This window comes from Coccidioides posadasii, chromosome 1 (assembly GCF_018416015.2).
Source record: "Coccidioides posadasii str. Silveira chromosome 1, complete sequence".
Classification (NCBI taxonomy): Eukaryota; Fungi; Ascomycota; class Eurotiomycetes; order Onygenales; family Onygenaceae; genus Coccidioides; species Coccidioides posadasii.
The window spans coordinates 5,204,496-5,222,027 of NC_089407.1; the positions used below are offsets into that span (position 1 = coordinate 5,204,496).

Consider the following 17,532-nt stretch of genomic DNA (forward strand, 5'->3'; position numbering starts at 1 on the left):
CTCTGCTTGCCCCTCCCCTCTCTCCCCCCCACAAATCTGAGAAAGAAAATGTCTGTACAGCCCTGTGTGTTGGTGGAATGTGAGAAGAAGATGCTGACTCATTGATATAGGGCACTTGTTTGATGGATCCTCTCCCACTCTGACCAGATGGAGCAGGACCTTGCTGAAGCTGCTGCCTGGGCCCAAACTGATGATCAACCACTCTATCTTTTTGTTGGACAGAATCAGCTGGCCCCATATATTTACTTCTCTCAGTCACAGTGACTGCTTGCTCAACCAGGAAGAAATGTGGAGTTTGTTCTTGAATGAATCTTTCTCTATCAGATTAATATGCACTGCCAGTCATACATTAATGCAATTCTGATCCAGTCATGTGGGAGAACTTTGCACTGGAGCAGTATCTGCAACAGATGCACAGAGATGGAGCCTATGACTCCATTCCCATTGTGCCACTGTGTGTATGGTTACTTTAGAGGTGCATGCAGGAACTGTAAATAACCAGACTATGCATTCTGCTGCTCTCTGCATGGCAGGCCAGAATCTGCAGTGAGGTATTGGAGCGGGGTACGATGGGATGCCTCGTCAAAGTAGGCGAGTTGGTTGATATGGTGAGAGCACAAGAAAGGTGAAAAATCACCACATAGTAAGGGTATGGTCGAGTAGTAAGTGTAGAGATAGATATGTTCTAACAGACGCCTAAGCTTGCAAGGAGTAATAGTACTAAAGAGCCCCGTACTAACACAGGCAGCTCTAATGAGGAACAGTAGCAAGTTTCATGAACAAGGAATCTTCATATTCACTAACTAATAACCGAACTGGTAGTAAGGAACGAGTGTGTAGAAAAGAGCCATGGTGTGTGAAGGTAATAAGCAAGATGCAGGGGCTACAGGTGGTTTATATAGCTCAAGGATAGTAGCTTTGGGGTGGTTTGCGCCTCGGACCGGAACAACCTTTGTCCTAATGAGGTACCGGAATCCCCACTACATTTCCTCCTGGCCTTCAATGTTGGCGTCCCCTGACAACAAACAACATATAAAATAAAACAAAACCAATTTAGTAAAACAAGAGAATAATAAATAGTAATGAGCAGTCTGGTAAGGAAAAACATAGGAAATAAGAATAAGGAGAGTGATAGCAGCAATCCCTAATAGTGATCACCATGATCCTCTTCTTCCACCAAGTTCTCGGGAGGAGGAGAAGGCCGAACTGACACTGGGTCAATGTTGTTGTGCATGCAATGCCAATAGGATTTATTACCAAAAGCTTTCTTTTCAATTTGGTAAGTCTTGACAATGGCATCCAGAGCAATTCGCGTGGCCTTTAGGCGCCAGTTATTAATGAAGTCCTGAGCCTTTTTGTCATCAGGGCCAAAGAGAATATCGAGTTCCTCAATTACCATGGGGTTGTCCCACCTAATTCGTCCTACCAGGGCATCCGATATAGCTCCTAAGCCTTGTAATTGAATAGCGGTAGGGAATCGATATGGAACCGATGCGTAACGATTTGAATGGCCGGATGGAGACGAAGGCCCTGGAACTAGATCTCTATGTGCAGCGGAGAGCTGGGACCATGTACCAGCTTCATTGACTTCTAGATGTTCATGGTCCTCTTGGATTGCCACATACCAGGGTAGCATAGTGCGTCGGACCTTTTTGCATGGACCATGGGCTCCATGGGGTAGCAGAGGGCTTGTAATTCGGACATCGCCAGGTTTGCAAATGACGTCGGTCCACCTAATACCAAATTTTCTTTCGTCGTCTTTGGTATACATTGTATCTTTAATGCGGTGAACATAGCCATCAGTGGATAAGCCTCGTTCTTCGACTAGTCCCCACCAATCCTCTAGGTGGTTATGCATTCCTGGCAAGATTTCTGTACAGTCGCCGGGCTCTTCTGCAGTTAAGGTCAAGGATCCTTGTATCATGTTAACGCCCCTTCCAGTAGTAATAGCATCTGGAACATTGACATCGATATGGCGAAACCCAGTTTTATCCCCTGGCTTAGCATACTTGGCGTAGTATGGATAGGAGATTAATTTCCAAGCGTGGTCGGGTCTTGTCAGTACGTACCATAGGTAGTACGCAGGGTCCTGGCGCATAAGTTGTTGGCCGATACTGTGATACATTGTTCTCAACCATCCGTAATTGTCGCGACCTCCCATCATTCGCTGATGATGGTAGTACATGTCGTATTCGCCGTTGACCCGGGTGAGTACTGTGGTGGTGGCGCCTTGTAACTTATCGTTCCACCAGCGCATTAGCTGGGGAATGACAACAGACCCAGTTGTTTCCCATTCCTTCTGAAGATCGCTGGTGGTGAACTTGTTAACTCCAGTTATTCGCGTGTATCGGTTGAAGTCGAATGTTCTCATGTTTGCGACCAGAGGGATAATTGGCTGATGTTTGAATTTGTAAATGCCTAAAGCATCTTCAGCTCTAGCTGGTCTATTTGCCAAACGGAACCAGAGGTAGGTGCTGTCATCGGTCTTGACTGAGCCAATGTTGCGACGATTCCTATGGATGTAAGCCAAACGGTTGAGAAGCTCCTCCCTATTAAGTGTGCGAGTCTGTAAACCAAGTTTTGAAGCCATTAGTTTAGCATGGTCATAGCAAAGGTAGATGTCAGCTTTCTTATCGCTAAAGGCCTTTCCTAACTGCTCCAGGATGCGAATAAGCTCCAACTCCGAACGCGTTTTAGTACTCTTTATCTTTTGGAGAAGCTGCTGTTCGAAACCACGGCAACGGCAAGTACCAGAGCGTACTGCCATGACAGATTCTTCTCGTTCATGTCGGGGTATTTCCTCGTCACTTTCAGGAGGAATAACGGACTCATCTTCGTCGCCTAGGCCTTGGAGGGTTTGGTGTGCTGACATGGCTGCGATTCTTTCACTGCGGCGCTTCGGAGCTTCTGATTGGCTGGGTGGATTGGCCAGCGCGCTGGTGAATCCAAATGGCGGCTGTGATTGGCCAGTTTCCAATCCACGCGATCTAATCGACATTGTACTATGTATAGAGGCTCCCGATACATTGCGGCTATGCGGCATCGACATCCCACCCATTGGAACATCTCTTGATGATCTTGGTGACTGTGGTCCTTCTAGTAGACCTCGGGGGCTGCTTGCAGTGGGAGGGCTCCTAGCGATATCCTGAATTGAACGTTGGGAGCTAGATGACTGTGGAAGAGCCAACGGCTGTAGAAGACCATAGTTCCCAATAGTAAGTCCTCGTCGGCGTAGGGCATCTCTTGAAGGAAGTTCGCAAGCGCGATCGACTTCTTTGTCAGCTGTAGTATAATCGCCTGGCAATATAGCTAAGCTCCGGCGATGTCCAGCTCCTGTAGCATCTAGTCTTCGGAGCACTGCGCTGTTAATATTGTTGGCGAACTTATCCCAATCCTTGTAGACATTTAGGGTATGGCGAAGCTTTTGTGCGGCCCACAGGCTCTCCACTTTTGGCCATATGGCATCAATCCTGTCTATCCCCCATGTAGCGACAAGCCTATCCTTGATCTTTTGCATATCAATGCGACGTCGTTCGACATCCAGGGTAACCTTTCGAGCATCATGGAAATCGGCTTCAAAATTGGCGTGCGTAACATGTTGCCAAGCTCTGGATCTTTCAACATATCGATAGAAATGGGCCACTAAGTCAGTGACTACATCAGTCACTCGCATAAGTGCGTTCATCAGCTCGACTTGTAGACCATATCGACGGTGCGGAGCTTGGTTATCGATGTATTCCATAGCTGCTGTTAGGTTATTGAAGAAATGGCCATCCAAGTTGACTCCACTGTCTCTGGTAACGACCAGGCCTTGGTTTTCGGTTGCTGGTGCTAAAGGAGGCAGGTTGCTTCGTCCAGCCATTTTTGAAGGATATCAGGGATCAAAAAATTTGCAAATGTCAGAATAACAGAATAGAAGGAAATGTTGAATCTGTAAAAAGAATCAAGCTTGAATGTAAAAGAAAGTAAAAGCTCCAGCAAAGAAAAATTGACCTTTAAATATCTCCAGAAAAAGTGAATGCTAAGCAAATAACAAAGAAAGAGAAACTTCCCGAAAGAGCAAGCAAAAACTTCACTTTGCAGGCAAATAAAAGAAACTTCCCGAATAAGCAAGCAAAAAACTTCACTTTGCAGGCAAATAAAAGAAACTTCCCGAATAAGCAAGCAAAAAACTTCACTTTTGCAAACAAAACACAACAAATTAAACATCTTGTGAAGGTATAACAACAGCAAAGCTCCAGTCATCTGGTATAACAGTTGGAAATCGCGTTTGCTCCATTTCTCCTTGATCATTTTCATTTTCACTCTGATCCAAGAAGCTAACATCCGAGGAACTGCTAGAGGGAATGTTAGGTCGACTTCTGGTGGCATATCTTTGAGAGATGTTCTCCATCTCTACATCAGAATCTGCTGGGCTATCATTGAATGGCTCCATTCCAGGTTTCATAAGGTACTTCTTTAATCTGTTTCCTGCAATAGATCCTTTGAGTTCAGTGCCGTCTAACTCTTCAAGATGATAGGCACCTAGTTCTTGATTGGCAGACTTAACCCTATAGGGTCCTAGCCATCGAAAGCGCAGGGTGTTATTCCTAGACATATTCTGTTCTCCTTTGGTATTGTGAAGCAAGACAAGGTCTCCAGGTAGAAGAGGGTTGGTCCGAATATTATGGGTATCATCAAAGTATTCCTTATTCCTAGCGCGCATTCGGAGCTGATGATGAGCTGCTTCCAGGACATCCTCATCTCGTCTTTCGATTTGCCGTGCTCGCATCAGAAGCAGGTCTTCAGTTGTTCGAACCTTTCGCCAGGGAATTGTTTGCCAAGTAGGAATCTCGAGTTCAATCGGAAGAACTGCCTCCTGGCCCATTAGCAATCTATAAGGGGAGACACCAGTACTAGCCTTAGTCGTCATTCGATCCGCCATCAGAATCGCAGGAAGATGTTTAATCCAATCCCTCCCAGTGCCATTGGTAGCTTTAGCTAGCCCATCAGCCAAAGGCTTATGGCCAACTTCCACCATACCATTCGCAGGAGGGTTATAGGGCGAAATAACAATGCGTTTAATGTTGAATTTCTTCAGTAAGGTCTCCACAACGTCCTTATTTTCTGGTCCTCCATCCATAACAAATTTGGCAGGCAGGCCCCATCGACAGATGATATCCTCATAAAGAAATTTGGCCACAGCTTCAGCTGTTGCCTTTTTCAAGGCTCTAGCTTCCACCCATCCAGTGAAGTCACATCTGGCAACAACCAAATAATTTCGTCCTCGACAGGAAGGCATGTGCTTGATATCCACCCCAACTTTCTCCCAACAGGTAGGGGCCCAGGTAGGATGAAGCTCTTCACTCAACCTTTGCGAATCTCTTTGTTGACATTGAGAACAGTGCTTCACATAAGCAGACACATCTTTATACATTCCTGACCACCAGTATCGAGCTTGTAGGGCAGAGTATGTTCCCTCTCGCCCTTTATGGCCAAATTCGTCGTGCATCATGTGTAAAATTTGTTCGCGCTGTTCTTTGTTGTCCACAACACGTCTTAGAGGCACACCAGATCCCGCTCGCCTAAATAGCTGATCGGCCTCCACCACATATTTAATTGCTTTTCTTCGGAATCTCGCGTACTCTTTTCCTTCCATGCCCAATGGTTTTGATAGGGTGGTTAGGTATCGTGCAATTTTCTCCGATTCTTCTGAATATGAGGAGTCCAGTATCCTAAGGTCTTCACTATCGAGAGCTCGGCTAGCTAAAACTCTTATAGGTTCCATAAAGGCAAACAGATCTTCATCTTCTTCAGATTCAGGCTGTTCCCCAATACCTAGTCCTCGGCGAGATAGTCCGTCAGCAGCTGTGTGTTTTGTCCCAGGAACATGTTTAACAGTAAAGTCGAAGAGGCGTATCCAAGCTATCCAGTTGGTAACCAAAGCTCCTGGAACATCTGTAGCAGTCCTATTAAGTTGGGCGACAAGAGTTTTTGCATCAATTTCCAAGGTAAAGGGCACTCCATAGATATGGTGTCGGAATTTCTTGAAGGCTTTCAAAACAGCTCTGCATTCTCGTTTGCCCGCATCATATGTTTTCTCTGAATCACTCCATACTCCGGATTCGTATCGTGCGGGATGTCGAGCTCCTCGTTGCTCCTGAATAATGCATCCTCCCCATCCTAATCCACTGGCATCAACAGCCACAGTGATAAGCAAAGGATCCTGTTCGTAATTGATCGGAAGAACGATAGGGAATGAACATAACTTTTCTTTCAAAAGCATAAAGGCGTCATTTTGCTCTTCAGTCCATGTCCATGTAACATTTCGTCGAAGCAGATAATGTAAAGGTTCGGTTATCCAACTATAATGCTCTATGAGTATTCGGAAATATCCAGCAAGCCCTAGGAATCCTCGTAATTCTGTAACGCTCGTAGGGGTAGGCCAATTCGCAATTTTAGCCACCTTGGCTTCCTCAGGTCGTCGTCCGTCATAGTCGCAGACCCATCCAACGACATTGACTCCAGACATGCAGAATTGAGATTTGGCGCCGGAGATCCTGGCCCCAGAGATTTCGACAAGCCATAGAACGTAGTCCAGGTTCTGCAGATGGTCATAAACAAATCTTCTTATTCCTGGGAGGACTTCAGTTTCATCTTTGACACGCGATCCTTTTACCCCAAGGTCATCCATAAAGGCTCGAGCAATCTCTGGAAAAACCTCGCGTATTATCTTCATTATCCCGCGTTGGGCTTGAGCTGGCGAATTCGTTGCCCCTTGGACTAAAGTCGTATGGCGAAAGAGCCCAATAGGGGTTGCAATGGCTGTCATATCTCTGCTTTCTTCAGCTAACGGAAAATTATCGTATCCAGAGAATAAGTCGCATAGGCTAGCCATAACAAGTCCGCCGAAGTCTTCAGCGTATTCGTCAACATTAGGAGGAATAAAAGCGTCCCGAATAGTAACTTTGTTGTACATATGTGCTGCGTCAACTAAACGATATTCGCCTTTCTGTTTCTTTGCGACCAGAAAATAGGGATTGGTATATGAACCATGGCAAGGCTCCAACGTTTTAGCTTCTAACCTGTCCTGAATGATTTTAATTAGCTTATCATGTAGAGCACGAGGAATTCGGTAAGTCTTAGTCTGCCAAGCCTCATGGGGCTCTGTCCGAATAACCTGGGGAGGCAAGCATTCAGGATGAACGCCACATAGGTCTTTGAATGACCAAGCCAACGCCCCTTCACGTTTATAAAGGACTGATATGAAAAATTCTTTCTCCCGACTTGTCAGTTCAAATCCAATTTTGAGTTTCTCAATTCTCTCATTTGTTAGCCGTTCTCCAACAGGAAAGGGCGCGATCCTAGGCCTAATATGGTCATCAAATTCACAATTAAACGCGACGCGTTTCTCCTCAGGGTAATACTTATCCAAACAAACATCCACCCAATTATCTAGGCCTTCCGGTTTGCTTCCATCAGATTTTCCAGGTGCTAATGGCCTTATCTTATCAGCTTTCCGCTTATAAGCAGTGCACACTCTCCAGACCTCTGAAGAAGGCGGCCCGATGTCCCATCCACTATTGAAAATGTCTATCTGACGCGATTTCTTCGTGACAAAATCGTGATTTTTGTTCAGAGATGCGTAAATTGATCGAGCACTTCGTGGAATAGGTTTGCGAATTAAACTGGAATTTATATCGCGTGTGTAATGTTTGCAGTGAGCCGTGACGCTGTCTGGATCGGGAAGCGGAGGTCGGAAAATCCGAACTCCCGATGCAAAATTATCCTTGTCTTCTGATTGGTCCATTTGATTCACCAGCGCGCTGGTCAATCCGATTAGGCTTAGCGCGCTTTTGGATTCACCAACGCCGGAATTATGTTTCTCCTCATCGCCGTAAGCACCAACGCCGGCAATGCTGCCAACGCTCCCGACTTCCCTATTCTTTTCAATCTCCTGACCTTCAACCTTCTCATCATTAATTCTTATACCCATCGTCTTCATCACATCTTCTTCATCCCCCTCAGGCCTTGTATCCACGGGCACCCGCCTGATTAAATGCCCGTTGAATCGTTTAAATGATCGCTGTTCGATTTATCAGTCGCATATCTCATGTTGCTCGAGTTTGGCTTAAAGCCTTCGAAAACTAGGCGACGCGTTCGTTCCTCGTTATAAATTTCACAGTTCACTCCGCCGTCTTCTGAGGTGTTGCATCCCCAACAGGCAGCAAATTGCCAAGGTCTTCCAAGAATAAGTTGCTGATCCCCTCCCTCGAATATAAGGAAAGGGGTATGTGTAACAATATCTCCAATTTGAACAGGCACTTCGTCACAAAACGCGTAAAAAGGAGCGACTTCTCCCGTTTGAACAACCATGGTCACTCGCGGCTTATTTTCCATTGGCAGATTCAACATTTCAGCATACTTCCGAGACAACAAATTGATTTCTGAACCAGTATCGATCAACGCCATTAATTCTTGTTGGTTTATAGTGACTGGCGCATATAACGAACGCATTCCATATGCTGTTTTGGATTTTGGCACCATGGGCTTTGATGTAAGTCGACCGGAATTGATCTTTAGCTCAGGCTGAACTGGTTCGGAGACTCCAACCTTTGCATGGCTTTTGCTAGTACTGTTATTCCAGCCTGATCCGAAGAACGCTCGATGAAGCTTTGGTGATACACCTATAAGCTCCTTGACTGACAATTCGACTTTTCCATTGAGAATTCGACCCATTAATTCATTGGCATCCGTTGAATCACGGATCTGAGAGGATAAGCGATCTGTTGCAGAATATCTTGGTCTTTGTTTCTCCGCGGACTTGTTCTGAATTTCAGGCTTCTTCTGATTGATCGGTTCAACGTCTTCCATGACATCGTCATCAACACTAGCCTGATTATCCCGGTAAGTAATAAATTGTCCAGTACGCTGAGTATGGGGCGTTGCAATCTTAGCTCTTTGATTGTTCTTAGCTTCTCCAACTGTTCCAACATTGACTGATGTCCTTTCTTCCAATGGTTCATATTCCTTATCCGAATCAGATTCTCCATCAGACATTAGGTATGCAAGCCGTCCTGCTTGGACCTTCACACTGGTTGAATTTGCAGGAGGTGTCTCTTCTTGCTGATTGGTCTCCTTTTTAGGGCTTGTTGACTCCGGAATCGCCCATTCATCCTCTCCCATAGACCGTACAATATACATGTTTGGGATTCCAGGTTTAGGAGTGACAGCTCGATAGTTTTGACCCTTAGAGCCCATGCGTAAGTTCCCTTTGTCATCAATATGGCAGTATCCATTACTCATATCGGATTGGTATTCATAACACTGAGATTGACGATGTCCAGGTTTTCCACAGTAGAAGCATGAGGGACGTGTCGAAATTCCTCCAGTTCGAGCTCCTCCTCGTCCACGAGCACCACTATAGCCTGTCATAGGAGAGCCATTTCGAGCCAAATAGGGGTTGACTGGCAGTTGAGTATTCTCTTGTACAGTTGTAGGATTAACAGTCACATTTGTTGGATAATTTGGTATAGGTTTCGGAGGTCCTTCTCTCTGCAGCATATAATACTGATCGGAATTCCCTTGTATCTGATTTGATTGTACTCTCATGGCCAATGCCAAATTTGTGAACTCGTTGGTCATCTTTTCAATAGCAGCTTCAATATTGGCGCTGTCAGAGCCCTTGGCTTTGGCTTTCGATTCGGATTCTTCAGTCTTCGCAAAACTAGCTGTTTTCTTTGGAGCTTCAACTGTAGGGGGCTTGTTAGCCAATTGATATTGCTCACCAAGCTTCTCCATTTCCTTTTGTTTCATTTCATCTTCTTCAAAGACCTTCTTATTCCCTTCATACTGGTCGATCAAATCCATGGTCACCCGAACAACTTTCCTAAAATCAATAGGCGACATATCATCTGAAAGATTGAGCTTGGCCTTGTCAATAACCTTATTCCGGAGCTTCTCAGGTAGCCCCTGAAGGAACCAAGACACCTTAGTGAATTCATCAAGCCTTCCATTTGCTTGAACTGTACTGGCGATAGTAGTGTATTCTCGAACATAGGCGCGAATGTTGCCATCCCAAGCACGCGGTTTCTTTGTAATTGCCCGGAGGTAATCCCGACGGTGAATCTTGTAAGTAATGTCTTGATCACGAAATTCATGAATAATCTCTTTGGAGAATACTTCCCAATTACCTTCTTTGTAGCCTTCCAAGGTCTTCATCCATTCTCCAATCCATGTAACACAGTACCTAGCCAACCGTTCAATAATGTTTTTAGGGTCAATTACCCCATGATCCTTGCACATCTGATAAAACCTTTCAATAAACAGGGTAGCATCTCTGCCGTCAAACCAAGGTGCATTTGCCGTGCCAGGGGAAGGCATAGGAATGTGGGAATGAACCACAATTCTCTTGTCCTCACCCAGTGACATAGTTGCATATGATCCTGTAGTACCTTCAGCCATAGTTGATTCTGATTCCAATTTCTTGGTTTCTTGATCTTTGGTTATGTCACACAGTATGTTCTGTCTATTAGTCAATATCTTCCAAAAACCTGTTTATCGGGCAAGCTCTAGATAAGAGGCATTCAAATCTAAGCTCCCTAACCTTATTCCTAAATAAAAAAAACTGATTAGTACTGTGTTCCTAGTCCATAAGATCTTACCTTGAAATAGTGTATCGCTTCATGTGTCTCAGAATTTGTTTTTCTCTTCCTTGGCAGTCACCAAATCACCGCATCATCATCTTCAGGTCTCAGCTTGGTCACCAAATGGAGCGGGGTACGATGGGATGCCTCGTCAAAGTAGGCGAGTTGGTTGATATGGTGAGAGCACAAGAAAGGTGAAAAATCACCACATAGTAAGGGTATGGTCGAGTAGTAAGTGTAGAGATAGATATGTTCTAACAGACGCCTAAGCTTGCAAGGAGTAATAGTACTAAAGAGCCCCGTACTAACACAGGCAGCTCTAATGAGGAACAGTAGCAAGTTTCATGAACAAGGAATCTTCATATTCACTAACTAATAACCGAACTGGTAGTAAGGAACGAGTGTGTAGAAAAGAGCCATGGTGCGTGAAGGTAATAAGCAAGATGCAGGGGCTACAGGTGGTTTATATAGCTCAAGGATAGTAGCTTTGGGGTGGTTTGCGCCTCGGACCGGAACAACCTTTGTCCTAATGAGGTACCGGAATCCCCACTACAGTATAATGACAGAGAACTGAGTTTATACAGAGCTACTGGCCACCCACACATATTAGACAGCAGGGCCAGTCTGGGACTGTCTTCTGTTTGCCCAATTCTTCTTCTTGAGAGTGGGACAGCAAATGATCCCATTCATGTTGAAACCAATTTCCCTTCACCCCACTCTGGAGATTCACTGTCAGTCTTTCTGTATGAGATTGAGGAGCCTGAGGAGCCAGAGAATGGCTCTCAGAGCAATTCTATCATCTTAAACTAGATATGCATGAACTTTCTTTTCTGGCTTGTCTGCTTTCTTTCTTTTCTTTGTGATTTTTCTCAACTGCTCTTGTCTAGTTGTACAGGCCCTGTGTACAGCATCTGAACATGGTTTGCACTTCTATGCAGTGTCCAGAACCAGTAGCTCTAAGAAATAAAGTCAAGCAAATTATTATTATGTATTCAGCATCTCTTCTTCTTTATCTTCCTATTGTATGATGGGCTGTGCTGGGTATGATGGACAGGGTTTGCCATAATAAGAATCAGGGCAGTTTCTTTTTCACTTGCAGCATTCTGAATAGTCTGTTCAAACTGAGCTTCTCATGCTGCTGTACAAGCTCTAGTTCCTCTACAGCAGCACTGCCACTGGCACTCCCCTGTCTCTGTCTGTTAATATAATCAATAATCACCTTTCTTTTGCTGTAGAACATTCTCTCTGTGCCACCTGGCTGCCATTTTGCTCTGTACAAGGCATCTAGACTCTGTACTGAAGGGCCACCCCCCAGACCAACTGTTCATTCCTGCCACAGATCTGGGACTGTAGTAATTGTATGAGAAAGCTGGTATGTGGCTGGAACAGAGGCACTAGCAGAGGCTGGAGCTATCTCTAATGAACAGACTGGGGCTTGTGCTTCTCTGAATGCTGTAGAACCACTGTCTCTCTCTTCATCTTTATCTTCAAAGACAGCAGCTGCTGTCATCATTCTTTGACCAGCAGGAAATGCTTGTACAAGAAAAGAAACCTGCCCACTGGTCAGTGCTTCTAACTGGTTGTTAATTTTTTACAGTTCTGTTTCCAGGGCAGTATGTAAATGACCACAGGCCACATCCAGATTCTGCTGTATAATGTGCAGCTGATCTGCCACCATGGGCACTGTCTGCTGCAGCTGCATTTTGTATGGCTTCTCTTTATGGGTGTTGGCCACCCAGACTGCCTCTGCAAACTGATGATAGTTCTCTCTCATGAACACAGGGCTGGTCCACAGGGGGTGGCTGGGGAAGAGAGGCTGAAGGATGACAGAGTCCTGCAGGAGAACTGTACAGAGATGATGGAGCAGGTGTAGAAACTCTTGAGCAGTCAGATTATTCCTATCCAGCTGCACAGCAGAAGGTCCCCTGGGCTGGTCCCAAGAACCACTCTGATCTGAAAATCTTCTCAGCTCTGGCCCCTGGAGGCAGAAGTTGGGGTCCTGGGCATTATACAACTCAAACCACTGCATCCAGTCATTAATCCAGGGCCAGACAGCACACTCCAGTGACTCAGGCACAGGCACCCTGGCCCACAGCAGGTAGAAGTTCCCAGGTGTGCAGGAGTCAAAGCTAGTCATGGCCTGTACAAACTTTCTGGAGATGTTAGTCAGATAGCACTGGCTGAGGGCATCACTATTCCATCTTCCAGCACAGCAGATCTGGCTCTCACTGACCCCAATCTGCTCTGCATGCCTGGCTTCAGCAGCTTGCCCAGCATGGGTCTTCTTCAGATCAGAAAGCCCTGTCCCACTGTAGATGTGTTGAATCCAGTCCAGCTGGGTCTTGTATAACAGGAGCTTCCTCACATCATCTCTCTTGATCAGATGCAGCTGGTACCAGTCCTGGCAGTTGTGGAACTGGGGTGGTGGCTCTTGTACAATGTCCCATTGGTAGAAGAGATAAAAGGCTGTCTGTGCCATGGTGCAGAGCAAGGGGTTATGATGATGCATCACTGTGGCATACTCAATCTGGCCCATCTGGTTAGTCTTGCCATTTCCCATGATCAAAACCATGGGGAAGCAAGGGGTTGGGCCTTCATTTGTCAGCTCCAGGGTGAAGAGATCAGCCAGCTGTACTGTATAGTGGGATTCACTGTGGAGAAGCATGCTGTGGTCCATTAGGAAGTCCACTGCAGTGTGGAGATGTGGCTCCACTGACTGGTCTTTTTTGGACTCTGATCAGCCCTGCCAGCAGTACTCAACCAGCTGTACAATGTCCTTCTTATGATATTCATTCAGCAGAGTTCCTGTGCTGTGATTCACAAACTCTGCCTTCTTGTGTTCATACTTCTGTCTTGAATGAGTTTCAAGCAGGGCCTGGATGGCCTGGCCAACTGGATGGGGGTGAGGATTTGTATGACAGCTCTGTTGGTAGCTTCAGAGATTGACAATTACAGCCTTGTAGACCTTGATGAATGATTGGCCCAGGGTTTGCATAACAGGCTCTCCATTCTTATTTGTATGGTTGTGGGAATGGCAGGATCTTTTGGCTGGATGGTCAACCACATATTCAGACAGGAATCAGAGTAGCTTCTGCTCTGTCACCAGCTCTCCATCCTGGAAGCTCTTTGTCTGGCAGAAATGCTAGCAAGTAGAAGCCAGAGGGTGTCAGCTAGGTCAATGCAGATGCATTGTATGGCATGAGAACAGGGCAGAAGAGAGCAAGAATCAACAAGAGAATGTATATAATACAGATACCTACTCTTCACTTCTTCTAGTGCAACTCATACTGCATCTGGGTCTTCTTTGACTGGGTATCCAGGATGCTATCAAGTGCATGCTGTATGTGTGTTTCCATCTCCACCATCAGGGCAGACTGGCTGTTCAGAGTTGGAGTGGTCATGCTGTCTAGTGTTGCAGAGAGTATATTAATTAATGTAGATTCATCAGAAGCAGAAGCTCCTGTACAATACAGAATGGATTAAGATGGAGCTGAAAAGATTAGTGATCTTGATCACTCTGTACTGATTATATAATCTACCTCCCACCCTCCCTGGTCCAAACAGGTTATTTGGCGGCTTGGCAGTAACCAGGCAGCAACCTGGGTGATCACCCACACTAAACCCCCCCCATCTATCCGCTAGTTATCTGATCGTTTAGTTACGTAACATGGGAACTCCGATAGCCTCCGAGGGCTGGTGGCGGCTTGGTGATGCACTCCCGGTTTCGCAGCGCCTCGAGTCAGGTCTCTTTTGGGAATATCGTGTCTTGAACTATTCATGAAATGCTTCTGCCCGAACTTTTGTGGCCGAGACTGATGACCGAAATGTGCCATGTACTGGGCGTACTTCTACTGAGGATGGATGCACTGTTGGATGTGTCAGGTTTTGAGCCTTGGCGATGTCCGCCTCGGAGATGCACAAACTCTTTCTGGAAGCTGAACGGTCCTTAATACGGCTCTGTCTTTGCGGCGAGAAGTTCTGGAACAAAATGTCCGACAGCTCTAAAAGAGGGCTTTTTCGCTTGACACGAAGTTTAGATATGTTCTCTTTGGATGTAGAGATTACCTGTATAGAGAGAGAGAAAGACACACGGGTGTTGGATTTTTTTTTTTTTTCCGCCGAATCTGTTAACTCCGGGTTTTCCATCATCCTCATCTTCTGAACAGAGGAGGCAACTGGGGAGGATCTGTTTCAGGGTGGGTGGGAATAAGAAAATGCGGATATAGTAGACCACGGTAGAGGGTTTGCCTTGGACGGTGCAGTACCAACCCAGAATAGCCATCAGATGGATTTTAGGGAATAACTGGAGCAAACCAGTTGCCAGATGAGCAAGCAAAACACCCAGCTCTCTCTCTGAAGGGCGCTTCTCCGGTGTGCGGTTTGATGCTTGGCTGGTGAGCCATTGGTTGCAGCACAATTGAAGCTAGTGTGCCCGCGCCGAGCCATGAATGGTGCTTGAAAGAGAAAAACTTCCCCATCCCAGCTATCAGAAAACTGACATTCTTAACTCTTTCGTTACCTTCCTTTTTCCAGCACTCCACCTCTTCGTCTCATTCTCTTCTGTATAGAAATTCCATCTAAATTCACAGCTATTGCCCTGTGATTCCCTCTGTTCCCATTGACTTCAACCTCCAACCACCAGTTCCCTCGCTCTTCCTCTTCTCACGTCATCCACATAATTCGCCCCAGTGCGCAAAGACCTCAAGCCTCCATAGCTCGAATTTTTGGAGGCCAGTCCGTCGCGACATATCAGTAGACCACCGCGCAGCTCCGGCTGCAAGAATCAACTTTAAATGGCCTCTCCAGACCGTGTTCCCGGCGAGGAATATGAGTATGATTTGCCCTTTCCCTATCAAATTGCCCTCTTCTTCATGCAGGCCAGGGGGTTGGGGGGGGTGCCAAAGACCTTTGAGCTTCTGATGCTAACGGTGCGACCTCCCTTGTGATTAGCTATGAGGCGCTTCCTTCGAATTACTCCCTCGGGCATAATATGATAGCCGGTGCTTTCGCTGGTATTGCGGTATGTCTCCGTTTCTGCGTGTCGCTTCGGCGGTTTCGCCCGTGAAGGACAAACAATATTGGTATAGTAAGAGAGGAAGGCTGACGGTAGCTCCCGTCTAGGAACACTCTGTTATGTATCCAGTCGATCTCCTGAAGGTAAGCCGATCTCCTTTCCAAGTTTCGCAAGAGAGAAGAGAACCGGTGCTCTTTGGGCTCTTTTTCCCCTCCCAGAATCATTTCAGGCTTTCACCTTGCCCAGTACGCCCGTGGCTGATTGTTCTCTCGTTAAACAGACTCGAATGCAAGTTTTGAACCCTTCTGCTGGAGGATTGTATACAGGTCTTAGCAATGCGTTTACTACGATTTCGCGGGTTGAAGGCTGGAGGACACTTTGGAAGGGTGTATCGAGCGTCATTGTCGGCGCTGGTATGACAACACCTAGAATCCCTCGCTTCCAGGCTCGAAGACGCTCTTGCAAATGGCTGATATTCATTGTGCTCAACAGGCCCTGCTCATGCTGTCTATTTCGGCACTTATGAAGTAGTTAAGGACCTTGCCGGAGGTAATGTTGGAGATGGCCACCATCCATTCGCTGCAGGTAAGCATGCCGGCTTGCTCCGATTTCCCAAGCAGGCCCAAAGCAGGCCCAATTGGACCTTGTATTGATTAAATGCGGCTAGGCTTGAGTGGAGCATGCGCAACTATTACAAGTGACGCATTGATGAATCCCTTTGACGGTAAGAAGCTCCTCGTATTCCCCTATCTGAGTATTCCAGATACTAACACTTGATGCTCAGTCATCAAACAACGGATGCAAGTCCATGGCTCTACGCACAAGACCATCTGGCAATGTGCCACAACTGTCTATCGGGCCGAAGGAATGCGCGCTTTCTACGTATCTTATCCGACAACATTGTGCATGACAATTCCTTTCACTGCTACTCAATTTATCGCATACGAATCCACGTCGAAGATAATGAATCCGTCCAAGAAATATGACCCCCTCACCCACTGTGTTGCTGGCGCTTTAGCTGGAGCAGTTGCAGCAGCGGTTACAACACCTCTCGATGTTATCAAGACCGTACTACAAACACGAGGACTCGCAAAGGACGACGAAGTTCGAACCGCTCGCGGTTTATTCAACGCAGCTGCCATTATCAAGAAACAGTACGGCTGGTCTGGGTTTTTCCGTGGAATGCGACCTAGAATCATCGCCACAATGCCAAGCACTGCTATTTGCTGGTGAGTCAGATCGGCGGTCTTGTCGAGCACATTTACCTTTGACTCGCCAAGGGCGCTCCATTTGCGGTAGCACTCGCTAACGTCAATGTAGGAGTTCATACGAAATGGCCAAAGCATATTTCAAGAGACACTACGGCGACTCTGCCGCCTAGACGTTGGTATACCCCCACGCTTTCAGTGCCTCTTCCTTTATTGTGCATATGTTCTGTATCGAAACATGTGCACTAGATTATTCCCTTTAATAATGCGGCAGATTTCTATCCTTTGCTGGATGAAAAAGTATGGAACGGTTTCTCCTGGGTTTAGATTTTATAATTTCACACTTGTCGTTTTTTTACATCTTGAGTTGGGCGTCCAGTGGCAGAGAGGCTTTGTGTGCACCAGAGCATTTCCTTTCCATTCCCTATCCCCTCGTCAGCTGGAAATACATAGGAACGATTGAGCGGAAATTTCTCGCTTTCACTGTTCAAAGCACATAAATCCATCAGATTTGCTCTTATTGGTTGGATCCAGTTCTATCCGGTTGGATTTTCTTTTGTTTTCTCTGCTTTATTTTCTTCCTTTCGGCTATGCGTGCGACTTCAGCCAGTACGCCATCAATTAAATGTGCCAGTTTACCGGTCTTGCGGGGGTAACGCATCCTAGGAAACCCGATGCCAGATGG

General features: G+C 46.2%; 1 protein-coding gene across 1 annotated transcript; it reads left to right on the plus strand.

Annotated features, from left to right (window-relative positions):
• Positions 1 to 15,127: 15,127 nt before the first annotated feature.
• On the plus strand, positions 15,128 to 17,020 carry MRS3/4 (Fe(2+) transporter; the record flags this gene model as incomplete). The annotated part of the gene is made up of 8 exons (XM_003065482.2): positions 15,128 to 15,456; positions 15,576 to 15,645; positions 15,747 to 15,782; positions 15,920 to 16,052; positions 16,132 to 16,224; positions 16,307 to 16,363; positions 16,424 to 16,868; positions 16,960 to 17,020. Exons 1-8 carry the CDS (start codon positions 15,419 to 15,421, stop codon positions 17,018 to 17,020), a joined length of 933 nt encoding a protein of 310 aa, XP_003065528.1. The 5' UTR covers positions 15,128 to 15,418.
• Between the last annotated feature and the right edge of the window lie 512 nt (positions 17,021 to 17,532).